The sequence below is a fragment of the Calliopsis andreniformis genome, chromosome 8 (assembly GCF_051401765.1).
Source record: "Calliopsis andreniformis isolate RMS-2024a chromosome 8, iyCalAndr_principal, whole genome shotgun sequence".
Lineage (NCBI taxonomy): Eukaryota > Metazoa > Arthropoda > Insecta > Hymenoptera > Andrenidae > Calliopsis > Calliopsis andreniformis.
Window position 1 is genome coordinate 6,425,363 of NC_135069.1, and position 13,105 is coordinate 6,438,467.

Below are 13,105 nucleotides of genomic sequence, written 5' to 3' on the forward strand. Positions count from 1 at the left end.
TGGTCTCTTGGATTGGGAAGACATTTTGGGAAAAACCACCTTCGCTTCCAGGACACGCTATGGACTGGACGAATTTTTTCGTTCCAATTCAGCACATGGAGGTGAAAGTGGAAGCTTTGCCCTTCAAAATGAGTCCAGGCTGACCTCACTGCGATTTTTCTTCACGAAGTTACAGGAGCTCAAAGATTAACCACTTTTTCCGACTCTGGACCACTGCCTGATTCCGAGGCTAGAGGCTCACTCTTCATTCAGAGAGTGATATCTCGGCGAAAAAAAATCGCAGCGATGTGGCTAAGGTCTCATTCGAAAGGGGAAGGTTCCCCCTTCAATACATATGCAAAAGATGACGTAGAAAAAATTTATCGCGTTCCTCGTGGTCTCTTGGATTGGGAAGACATTTTGGGAAAAACCACCTTCGCTTCCAGGACACGCTATGGACTGGACGAATTTTTTCGTTCCAATTCAGCACATGGAGGTGAAAGTGGAAGCTTTGCCCTTCAAAATGAGTCCAGGCTGACCTCACTGCGATTTTTCTTCACGAAGTTACAGGAGCTCAAAGATTAACCACTTTTTCCGACTCTGGACCACTGCCTGATTCCGAGGCTAGAGGCTCACTCTTCATTCAGAGAGTGATATCTCGGCGAAAAAAAATCGCAGCGATGTGGCTAAGGTCTCATTCGAAAGGGGAAGGTTCCCCCTTCAATACATATGCAAAAGATGACGTAGAAAAAATTTATCGCGTTCCTCGTGGTCTCTTGGATTGGGAAGACATTTTGGGAAAAACCACCTTCGCTTCCAGGACACGCTATGGACTGGACGAATTTTTTCGTTCCAATTCAGCACATGGAGGTGAAAGTGGAAGCTTTGCCCTTCAAAATGAGTCCAGGCTGACCTCACTGCGATTTTTCTTCACGAAGTTACAGGAGCTCAAAGATTAACCACTTTTTCCGACTCTGGACCACTGCCTGATTCCGAGGCTAGAGGCTCACTCTTCATTCAGAGAGTGATATCTCGGCGAAAAAAAATCGCAGCGATGTGGCTAAGGTCTCATTCGAAAGGGAAAGGTTCCCCCTTCAATAGGGATGCAAAAGATGACGCAGAAAAAATTTATCGCGTTCCTCGTGGTCTCTTGGATTGGGAAGACATTTTGGGAAAAACCACCTTCGCTTCCAGGACACGCTATGGACTGGACGAATTTTTTCGTTCCAATTCAGCACATGGAGGTGAAAGTGGAAGCTTTGCCCTTCAAAATGAGTCCAGGCTGACCTCACTGCGATTTTTCTTCACGAAGTTACAGGAGCTCAAAGATTAACCACTTTTTCCGACTCTGGACCACTGCCTGATTCCGAGGCTAGAGGCTCACTCTTCATTCAGAGAGTGATATCTCGGCGAAAAAAAATCGCAGCGATGTGGCTAAGGTCTCATTCGAAAGGGGAAGGTTCCCCCTTCAATACATATGCAAAAGATGACGTAGAAAAAATTTATCGCGTTCCTCGTGGTCTCTTGGATTGGGAAGACATTTTGGGAAAAACCACCTTCGCTTCCAGGACACGCTATGGACTGGACGAATTTTTTCGTTCCAATTCAGCACATGGAGGTGAAAGTGGAAGCTTTGCCCTTCAAAATGAGTCCAGGCTGACCTCACTGCGATTTTTCTTCACGAAGTTACAGGAGCTCAAAGATTAACCACTTTTTCCGACTCTGGACCACTGCCTGATTCCGAGGCTAGAGGCTCACTCTTCATTCAGAGAGTGATATCTCGGCGAAAAAAAATCGCAGCGATGTGGCTAAGGTCTCATTCGAAAGGGGAAGGTTCCCCCTTCAATACATATGCAAAAGATGACGTAGAAAAAATTTATCGCGTTCCTCGTGGTCTCTTGGATTGGGAAGACATTTTGGGAAAAACCACCTTCGCTTCCAGGACACGCTATGGACTGGACGAATTTTTTCGTTCCAATTCAGCACATGGAGGTAAAGTGGAAGCTTTGCCCTTCAAAATGAGTCCAGGCTGACCTCACTGCGATTTTTCTTCACGAAGTTACAGGAGCTCAAAGATTAACCACTTTTTCCGACTCTGGACCACTGCCTGATTCCGAGGCTAGAGGCTCACTCTTCATTCAGAGAGTGATATCTCGGCGAAAAAAAATCGCAGCGATGTGGCTAAGGTCTCATTCGAAAGGGGAAGGTTCCCCCTTCAATACATATGCAAAAGATGACGTAGAAAAAATTTATCGCGTTCCTCGTGGTCTCTTGGATTGGGAAGACATTTTGGGAAAAACCACCTTCGCTTCCAGGACACGCTATGGACTGGACGAATTTTTTCGTTCCAATTCAGCACATGGAGGTGAAAGTGGAAGCTTTGCCCTTCAAAATGAGTCCAGGCTGACCTCACTGCGATTTTTCTTCACGAAGTTACAGGAGCTCAAAGATTAACCACTTTTTCCGACTCTGGACCACTGCCTGATTCCGAGGCTAGAGGCTCACTCTTCATTCAGAGAGTGATATCTCGGCGAAAAAAAATCGCAGCGATCTGGCTAAGGTCTCATTCGAAAGGGGAAGGTACCCCCTTCAAAACTAATGCAAAAGATGACGTAGAAAAAATTTATCGCGTTCCTCGTGGTCTCTTGGATTGGGAAGACATTTTGGGAAAAACCACCTTCGTTTCCAGGACACGCCATGGACTGGACGAATTTTTTCGGTCCAATTCAGTCCATGCACGTGAAAGTGGAAGCTTTACCCTTCCAAATGAGTCCAGGCTGACCTCACTGCGATTTTTCTTCACGAAGTTACAGGAGCTCAAAGATTAATGACTTTTTCCGACTCTGGACCACTGCCTGATTCTGAGGCTAGAGGCTCACTCTTCATTCAGAGAGTGATATCTCGGCGAAAAAAAATCGCAGGGATGTGGCTAAGGTCTCATTCGAAAGGGGAAGGTTCCCCCTTCAATACGGATTCAAAAGATGACGTAGAAAAAATTTATCGCGTTCCTCGTGGTCTCTTGGATTGGGAAGACATTTTGGGAAAAACCACCCTCGTTCCAGGACACGCCATGGGCTGGACGAATTTTTTCGGTCCAATTCAGTCCATGCATGTGAAAGTGGAAGCTTTGCCCTTCAAAACGAGTCCAGGCTGACCTCACTGCGATTTTTCTTCACGAAGTTACAGGAGCTCAAAGATTAACCAGTTTTTCCGACTCTGGACCACTGCCTGATTCCGAGGCTAGAGGCTCACTCTTCATTCAGAGAGTGATATCTCGGCGAAAAAAAATCGCAGCGATCTGGCTAAGGTCTCATTCGAAAGGGGAAGGTACCCCCTACAAAACTAATGCAAAAGATGACGTAGAAAAAATTTATCGCGTTCCTCGTGGTCTCTTGGATTGGGAAGACATTTTGGGAAAAACCACCTTCGTTTCCAGGACACGCCATGGACTGGACGAATTTTTTCGGTCCAATTCAGTCCATGCAGGTGAAAGTGGAAGCTCTGCCCTTCAAAATGAGTCCAGGCTGACCTCACTACGATTTTTCTTCACGAAGTTACAGGAGCTCAAAGATTAATGACTTTTTCCGACTCTGGACCACTGCCTGATTCCGAGGCTAGAGGCTCACTCTTCATTCAGAGAGTGATATCTCGGCGAAAAAAAATCGCAGCGATGTGGCTAAGGTCTCATTCGAAAGGGAAAGGTTCCCCCTTCAATAGGGATGCAAAAGATGACGCAGAAAAAATTTATCGCGTTCCTCGTGGTCTCTGGGATTGGGAAGACATTTTGGGAAAAACCACCCTCGTTTCCAGGACACGCCATGGGCTGGACGAATTTTTTCGGTCCAATTCAGTCAATGGAGGTGAAAGTGGAAGCTTTGCCCTTCAAAATGAGTCCAGGCTGACCTCACTGCGATTTTTCTTCACGAAGTTACAGGAGCTCAAAGATTAACCACTTTTTCCGACTCTGGACCACTGCCTGATTCCGAGGCTAGAGGCTCACTCTTCATTCAGAGAGTGATATCTCGGCGAAAAAAAATCGCAGCGATGTGGCTAAGGTCTGATTCGAAAGGGGAAGGTTCCCCCTTCAATACGGATGCAAAAGATGACGTAGAGAAAATTTATCGCGTTCCTCGTGGTCTCTTGGATTGGGAAGACATTTTGGGAAAAACCACCTTCGCTTCCAGGACACGCCATGGACTGGACGAATTTTTTCGGTCCAATTCAGTCGATGGAGGTGAAAGTGGAAGCTTTGCCCTTCAAAATGAGTTCAGGCTGACCTCACTGCGATTTTTCTTCACGAAGTTACAGGAGCTCAAAGATTAATGACTTTTTCCGACTCTGGACCACTGCCTGATTCCGAGGCTAGAGGCTCACTCTTCATTCAGACAGTGATATCTCGGCGAAAAAAAATCGCAGCGATGTGGCTAAGGTCTCATTCGAAAGGGCAAGGTTCCCCCTTCAATACATATGCAAAAGATGACGTAGAAAAAATTTATCGCGTTCCTCGTGGTCTCTTGGATTGGGAAGACATTTTGGGAAAAACCACCTTCGCTTCCAGGACACGCTATGGACTGGACGAATTTTTTCGTTCCAATTCAGCACATGCAGGTGAAAGTGGAAGCTTTGCCCTTCAAAATGAGTCCAGGCTGACCTCACTGCGATTTTTCTTCACGAAGTTACAGGAGCTCAAAGATTAACCACTTTTTCCGACTCTGGACCACTGCCTGATTCCGAGGCTAGAGGCTCACTCTTCATTCAGAGAGTGATATCTCGGCGAAAAAAAATCGCAGCGATGTGGCTAAGGTCTCATTCGAAAGGGGAATGTTCCCCCTTCAATACATATGCAAAAGATGACGTAGAAAAAATTTATCGCGTTCCTCGTGGTCTCTTGGATTGGGAAGACATTTTGGGAAAAACCACCTTCGTTTCCAGGACACGCCATGGACTGGACGAATTTTTTCGGTCCAATTCAGTCCATGGAGGTGAAAGCGGAAGCTTTGCCCTTCAAAATGAGTCAAGGCTGACCTCACTGCGATTTTTCTTCACGAAGTTACAGGAGCTCAAAGATTAACCACTTTTTCCGACTCTGGACCACTGCCTGATTCCGAGGCTAGAGTCTCACTCTTCATTCAGAGAGTGATATCTCGGCGAAAAAAAATCGCAGCGATGTGGCTAAGGTCTGATTCGAAAGGGGAAGGTTCCCCCTTCAATACGGATGCAAAAGATGACGTAGAGAAAATTTATCGCGTTCCTCGTGGTCTCTTGGATTGGGAAGACATTTTGGGAAAAACCACCTTCGCTTCCAGGACACGCCATGGACTGGACGAATTTTTTCGGTCCAATTCAGTCGATGGAGGTCAAAGTGGAAGCTTTGCCCTTCAAAATGAGTTCAGGCTGACCTCACTGCGATTTTTCTTCACGAAGTTACAGGAGCTCAAAGATTAATGACTTTTTCCGACTCTGGACCACTGCCTGATTCCGAGGCTAGAGGCTCACTCTTCATTCAGAGAGTGATATCTCGGCGAAAAAAAATCGCAGCGATGTAGCTAAGGTCTGATTCGAAAGGGGAAGGTTGCCCCTTCAATACCTATGCAAAAGATGACGTAGAAAAAATTTATCGCGTTCCTCGTGGTCTCTAGGATTGGGAAGACATTTTGGGAAAAACCACCTTCGTTTCCAGGACACGCCATGGACTGGACGAATTTTTGCTGTCCAATTCAGTCCATTCAGGTGAAAGTGGAAGCTTTGCCCTTCAAAATGAGTCAAGGCTGACCTCACTGCGATTTTTCTTCACGAAGTTACAGGAGCTCAAAGATTAACCACTTTTTTCGACTCTGGACCACTGCCTGATTCCGAGGCTAGAGGCTCACTCTTCATTCAGAGAGTGATATCTCGGCGAAAAAAAATCGCAGCGATGTGGCTAAGGTCTTATTCGAAAGGGGAATGTTCCCCCTTCAATACGGATGCAAAAGATGACGTAGAGAAAATTTATCGCGTTCCTCGTGGTCTCTTGGATTGGGAAGACATTTTGGGAAAAACCACCTTCGCTTCCAGGACACGCCATGGACTGGACGAATTTTTTCGGTCCAATTCAGTCGATGGAGGTGAAAGTGGAAGCTTTGCCCTTCAAAATGAGTACAGGCTGACCTCACTGCGATTTTTCTTCACGAAGTTACAGGAGCTCAAAGATTAACCACTTTTTCCGACTCTGGACCACTGCCTGATTCCGAGGCTAGAGGCTCACTCTTCATTCAGAGAGTGATATCTCGGCGAAAAAAAATCGCAGCGATGTGGCTAAGGTCTCATTCGAAAGGGAAAGGTTCCCCCTTCAATAGGGATGCAAAAGATTACGCAGAAAAAATTTATCGCGTTCCTCGTGGTCTCTTGGATTGGGAAGACATTTTGGGAAAAACCACCCTCGTTTCCAGGACACGCCATGGGCTGGACGAATTTTCTCGGTCCAATTCAGTCAATGGAGGTGAAAGTAGAAGCTTTGCCCTTCAAAATGAGTCCAGGCTGACCTCACTGCGATTTTTCTTCACGAAGTTACAGGTGCTCAAAGATTAACCACTTTTTCCGACTCTGGACCACTGCCTGATTCCGAGGCTAGAGGCTCACTCTTCATTCAGAGAGTGATATCTCGGCGAAAAAAAATCGCAGCGATATGGCTAAGGTCTCGTTCGAAAGGGGAATGTTCCCCCTTCAATACCTATGCAAAAGATGACGTAGAAAAAATTTATCGCGTTCCTCGTGGTCTCTGGGATTGGGAAGACATTTTGGGAAAAACCACCTTCGCTTCCAGGACACGCCATGGACTGGACGAATTTTTTCGGTCCAATTCAGTCAATGGAGGTGAAAGTGGAAGCTTTGCCCTTCTAAATGAGTCCAGGCTGACCTCACTGCGATTTTTCTTCACGAAGTTACAGGAGCTCAAAGATTAACGACTTTTTCCGACTCTGGACCACTGCCTGATTCCGAGGCTAGAGGCTCACTCTTCATTCAGAGAGTGATATCTCGGCGAAAAAAAATCGCAGGGATGTGGCTAAGGTCTCATTCGAAAGGGGAAGGTACCCCCTTCAAAACCCATGCAAAAGATGACGTAGAAAAAATTTATCGCGTTCCTCGTGGTCTCTTGGATTGGGAAGACATTTTGGGAAAAACCACCTTCGTTTCCAGGACACGCCATGGACTGGACGAATTTTTTCGGTCCAATTCAGTCCATGAAGGTGAAAGTGGAAGCTCTGCCCTTCAAAATGAGTCCAGGCTGACCTCACTGCGATTTTTCTTCACGAAGTTACAGCAGCTCAAAGATTAACCACTTTTTCCGACTCTGGACCACTGCCTGATTCCGAGGCTAGAGGCTCACTCTTCATTCAGAGAGTGATATCTCGGCGAAAAAAAATCGCAGCGATGTGGCTAAGGTCTCATTCGAAAGGGGAAGGTTCCCCCTTCAATACATATGCAAAAGATGACGTAGAAAAAATTTATCGCGTTCCTCGTGGTCTCTTGGGTTGGGAAGACATTTTGGGAAAAACCACCTTCGCTTCCAGGACACGCCATGGACTGGACGAATTGTTTCGGTCCAATTCAGTCCATGGAGGTGAAAGTGGAAGCTTTTCCCTTCAAGATGAGTGCAGTGTGGCCTCAGTGCGATTTTTTTTTGACTGAGTTACAGCAGCTCAAAGGTTGATAGTTTATGACCCAACGTCGGTGATCATTTAATTTTTGCTGTTAGGTGTATTATTCAGTTATAGCTTGTATTAAAGGTGACATATATAAGTGCGCATGGTATTTAACAATAAGTGTCAAAAATTGTGAGGTGTGTGCTATCTTGATGAATAAGCCGATCGTCAGACGGAACAATCAGTAGAATAAGATGCAAGTCAGACACGTTTTATATGAATTTGGGTCATTTTCTGTACAATCATTAATTTTGATGTGCAGCCTCAAACGCATTACTGTCATTCCTGATTTTCGTCGTATTTACACATGTAGAATCACCCCTCAGGATTTTTAACACCTGTTATGAAACACCCTCTATATATTTACTTATCACGTTCTTCTGTTGATCAGCAAATGCATTAACTGTTACAGGATAAGTCGTCCATCTACACAGGAAGAACATACTGTGTGAAAAAAACTGTTGAAATTATAAGTCATGAGAAATTGTATGGAGGATGTGCTTACTCATTCCTTTCGACAGGTTTTCCAAATCGTTTGAGGATCCTAAGGAATTCGTTTCTTTCGATGTTTAAAATATTTTGGAAATAATTTGAACTTATCTCCAGCTGGATAAAGTAAATGATAACATTTAATGAATTTATACTATTCTGAATATTCAGGTTTCATTTTCTTTGCTATTAAAATTTAATACCCCTTTATAATATTCAATCAGAGCTTGCTTATCCTTGTACCAGTTTGGATAGCCAATCTGGGATTCAATGGTATTTAATTTTTGTGTCATATTCTTTTTATCAGCTTCTGATATCCAATCAGCATCCATTATCCTTCTTCCCAGCTCCATTCTTATATTTTCCACCATCTCCCTCGTCTTAAAGTACAGATTAAAATAAAAATTTTCCATAACAAGATAACCATCCCTTTGTCTTCTAAAAATATGCAGGAAACGTAATGTACCTTATTAATAACGTTGTCTGAAATGTATTTCCTGACAAACATATAGGAAATTGCGTGTCCCATTTTCATATCCCTTACACATTCGACCCATCTATGAACAAGTCAACAATAAATCACATTGACATTTGAGTTAGTGTACAGTGCTTTATATCATCACAAGTGTCTCTATTAGAATTTCTTATGATTACAGAAGTATTATCGATCATTTTACCGTGGTGCACTTCTGGATATGTCGTAGGATGAAAAACGCATTTTAAAATCCTCATCTTTCATTTCCTCAGTAGTATATGTTAAAAAGGTATTCACAAAATTCCACTGAACATAATTTACTATAAAGTGATAACATGATATTGTACAGTACAGAGTGTATACAAATTTCTAAAAAAGTATCTGAGAAAGTTGATAACAATAAAGAATACTTTATAAAATTACAATATTACCAAGTACACGCTGTGAAGTCTGTCCTAGTAATCGCGCCAGTCGATGAAGAAATTTTGGATTGTATACTACAATTGGTTCAGATGCATTTATGCTAATATTAGCTGGTTTAAATATGTTCTGTATCACGTCCAGAAAATTTATCTGTAATTTGTTATTACAAACTGAGCCTATTAGATCGTTCTTATCAATTTGAATATTAAATTCTAGAATTTTTAAAGCACCGAAAGAAAAGGTGCAAATCATAAGATAAGAGTTTAGAGAATTATAATTATAATTTTGCCTTTGCCGTGGGAGCAGTGACTCCAGAATCGTCGTACCACTTTTGCAATTCTTGAATAGTCATTCTTTCATAATTATCATCAGACTCCTGCTGCTTTTTATCCACTTCAGAGATCTGTGAATCGAAAACGGACATGTCTTTTTAATTACTCGAGACAGATTTCTTTCAGTATAGGTAAGTAATTCTTACTTTCATTAGTTTATACATGAACTGTAACATTTTTCCAACATCATTGGTCATTTTTATTCGACTCAACACATAGTCTTGTTCCTTCGCGAAAGTTTGAATTACATTGAAAATATGAAAGAAATATCTCTTGTACGGTCCAAATAATTCTTTCTTCTTTGACAGGAAACCTTCAGTATATCTATTTATCTATAACAACGTAGACTCTTTCGACGAATGTTAGAAAAATTGATTAGTTGTATTTTTTTTATCATTAAAATTTCATTTCTGTTAATTCATAATTTCTTAATTCTTAAACTGATAACTTACTGTAAGCACATATTGATTCGTATTGTTCGTATCAACTTCAAAACCAAGTAGATAAAATGCACTGGTACGAAGCAGTGGTAGGTATTGTTTATCAATGTTTTGCCAGGATAATTTCTTAATATGTATCATGTTTCCTGGCATTATCATGGGCCATCCGCCAGTACTGTTCAATATATCTAAGATCGGATTGATACCATCTTTTTCAATCTCCACTGTCAAAGAATTTTTAAATATTATTTAAAGTATGTTACCCACTACCAGCATATTTTTCTTACCAATATTCATACATGAACGATAAAATTTTCTAGCCATTCTGACAGGCATAATATCGCTAGGCTTTTCATGTTCAGCGAGGACACCTTACAGAATACAAAAAAAAAATGAGTAAGTACTTTTGTGTATTATAACAACTGAATGCTTTCATTTCTTTAGAAATTAATCATAGTGGTGTACGTTAACATGATTCTAAAACATATAATTATGAAAAAAAATAGATGTCTTGCCTATAATGCGTCTGTATGTTTTTTCTGTCAGAATATGATCTTCGGACCATTCTACTTCATGGGGTGGTATGGGATTGTATTTTTTCCATGATCCACAAGCGTAATCATAAAAATTATCACAAGGGTTCACAGAGGTATCCATACTCTTTAGAAGCTTTTTAGCTGCATCATATAAGTATCATGTATACATTATAGATATTAATTAACTGTACCTAGCACTTTATTGCAGTACTACTTTACGAGTTGCAAATTAAAAGAGGAAGGGAACACAGGTAACAAATTATTGGTTTAATTTATTTATTATGTAGCGAACAGAAATGTACCAATTTCTTTGCAATATGTTGTCTCACAAATGCCCTGATCTTGTTTTATGTGACAGACATATTTCAAATCTTCTTCCGTGTTGTTCACTGTATCTAATGTTCTCGAAATAAGTGCAATTGGCGAGGAGTCAGATAACACTGTTAAGGGTATTAAATGACCACTGTAACACGTCACATAATTTAATTATAGTTCCTTATGTTTATTGAATCAACACACAAAAAACAGTAAATCTTAATTTGTCATTAATTATATATTTTCACTTACAGTAACATTAATAACAGCATGCTTGAAAACATAAGACCATGTCCGATTGCCATATCAGTGATAATATGTCCAAAAGTTACAGTACAGTTGAACTTTTCTGGAAAACGATTTGAGTATTTTCTTAATGTAATCAAATTAGTTCGTGTTTTAAAAAAATAGTTGTCACACTCCGACATTTGCATAAACGCTATAAACTTCAATCTTATGAAAATCCTTCAAAAGTTCGAAACAATTCCATACAGGGACAAAAAAGTAGAGGTTTTGCCCTTTACAATAAGTACAGAGTCACAGCTGTATGATCTTTTTTCGCAAAATTACAGTAACTCAAATATCAAAAATATTTTCAACTTCTGGATTATGGCGCTATTTTCATGCAAGAATCACTATTTTCATTCGAAGTATAATATTATAAGAGTTTTTAAGTGCATGATAATTTAAAAATTAAGCATAATGTCGAAATATATTTCAAACAATTTTCCTATTACAATTGAGATGTCAATATTCAATTAAAAGAACAACCCCTTCCCGCCATTATAGACAATTTCGAACGCCATATTGTTTCAAACTGCGCGCGCCGTCATTCCGTTCCTGGGCGCCGAGCTAATCAGACGTGTACGCGTCCTGTGCGATAAATCCTGTTAAATCTTGCGTTTGGCGGTTCCTCATCGTTAATCCTGGTGAGATTACTTACTTTTGATATAGTAGAACATATTTAGAGGAATATTCACTTTGATTTCGATAATATTACTGAATAATACTCGATCGAAAAATTTTCATTCCGCGTCCCTCGGTAGCGTACCTTCTTGAAAATTTCTCACGTCGTAAGAGATATATATTACGAAATTCGATTGGTATTTTTGCTGTAACACTAATTGTAGTGAAATATGGTTGATTTGAAGTCCGTTTGTCAAAATTTCGGAATCTATCATACTGCCTCGAGCAAATTTTCATCGTTAGAAGACGCCAAGCTACGTAATGGCGGCGAAATTTAAATAGCGTTTCTGACATAATTCTATGAATTAAAGCTAACGTAGAGTACATTTCGTAAACTAAAGCTTATAATTTAGTAGTTTATAAAGTGAAATACAGTTATTGTTGCATATTCTATTACTGTAAAGAGATTTTTGTCTGATATGTCATAGGTGAGTGATAGAAGACGCTAAGCGATCGAGATTCGATACTATCGAAACGCCGCCATGTTCTTTCGATTCTCGAAGTTGCGCGCGCAGCCCCTTTGGAACGGCATAACGCTGGCGTGCAGAGCTCGTAACAGAGGTGAGTTTTTCATTATTTTCCTTGGTCTAATTACAGAATCGCTTAGATTTTTGTGCAAAATAATAAAATATAACATACTATTGTGCGACTACCTATTGAAACTTTGCGTATACTGTCGTATATTTTCGAAACGATTGAAAAATTGACGCGTGATTTGCAAACGATAGAGACGCCAACTTGAGTTGAGCGGGATTTCGCAAATTATTCGAAATTTAGTGGTCACTGTTATTCAGAATTTCCATTTCTCCATGTAAATTACAGCAGTGACTGGATTCTCTCCACCCTAAGGCTATATCGGCAGCGAATTGGATTTTTAGATTCGAAGGAAGTAGTCTCATTTATTCGGCGGACATCGCAGGAATAAAACATTGCAATAGGTCCAAATGTTAAGGTTAGCACTTGATATTTGAAAAGAATAATTATTTTCTCGGGAATATATCTTTATACATTCCTTTGAATTAAATTACAGTAATTCTTAAATACATTGAGTTTAAATAATTGTTTGTGTTCTGTTACAGGAATTTGATTTTAATTGAAGATGTGTAGATAGAAGATACATTCGGAAGCAGTGAAGACAGGATCCTACGTTGGTGAATTCGGGTATCAAAACGAGAAGAATAATGTAAGTGTTATTTTATTTTATTAGAATTTTGAATTCGAAATTATGAGATGATTTATTAATATGTTCTGTTGTCTTTTTGGTTCATTCCAGGCCCAGCAGACACCCCCTGGGTAATTCGTCGGGCTGCCTTCATCCCGTGGGTGTAAGGTAACGCATGTTTTTGCTTCCTCTGGTCACTCAATCATGTCGTAGGACGCAAAGGTCCGAAGCGGCACGGGTGACTAGTTGTATTTTTTATTGTTTTGCAAGCACAGTGACCGCGGGTATATTTCTATCCCCGTGAGT

The 13,105-nt window shown here is 41.0% G+C and overlaps 1 protein-coding gene across 1 annotated transcript; it reads right to left on the bottom strand.

Annotated features, from left to right (window-relative positions):
- Nucleotides 1-9,325: 9,325 nt before the first annotated feature.
- On the bottom strand, nucleotides 9,326-10,943 carry LOC143182068 (neprilysin-1-like). The gene is made up of 9 exons (XM_076382809.1): nucleotides 10,924-10,943; nucleotides 10,659-10,819; nucleotides 10,548-10,553; nucleotides 10,336-10,497; nucleotides 10,292-10,297; nucleotides 10,108-10,191; nucleotides 9,833-10,044; nucleotides 9,527-9,712; nucleotides 9,326-9,451 (listed from the first exon to the last, which is right to left on the bottom strand). The coding sequence occupies exons 1-9, from the start codon at nucleotides 10,941-10,943 to the stop codon at nucleotides 9,326-9,328; spliced, it is 963 nt and encodes a 320-aa protein (XP_076238924.1).
- Between the last annotated feature and the right edge of the window lie 2,162 nt (nucleotides 10,944-13,105).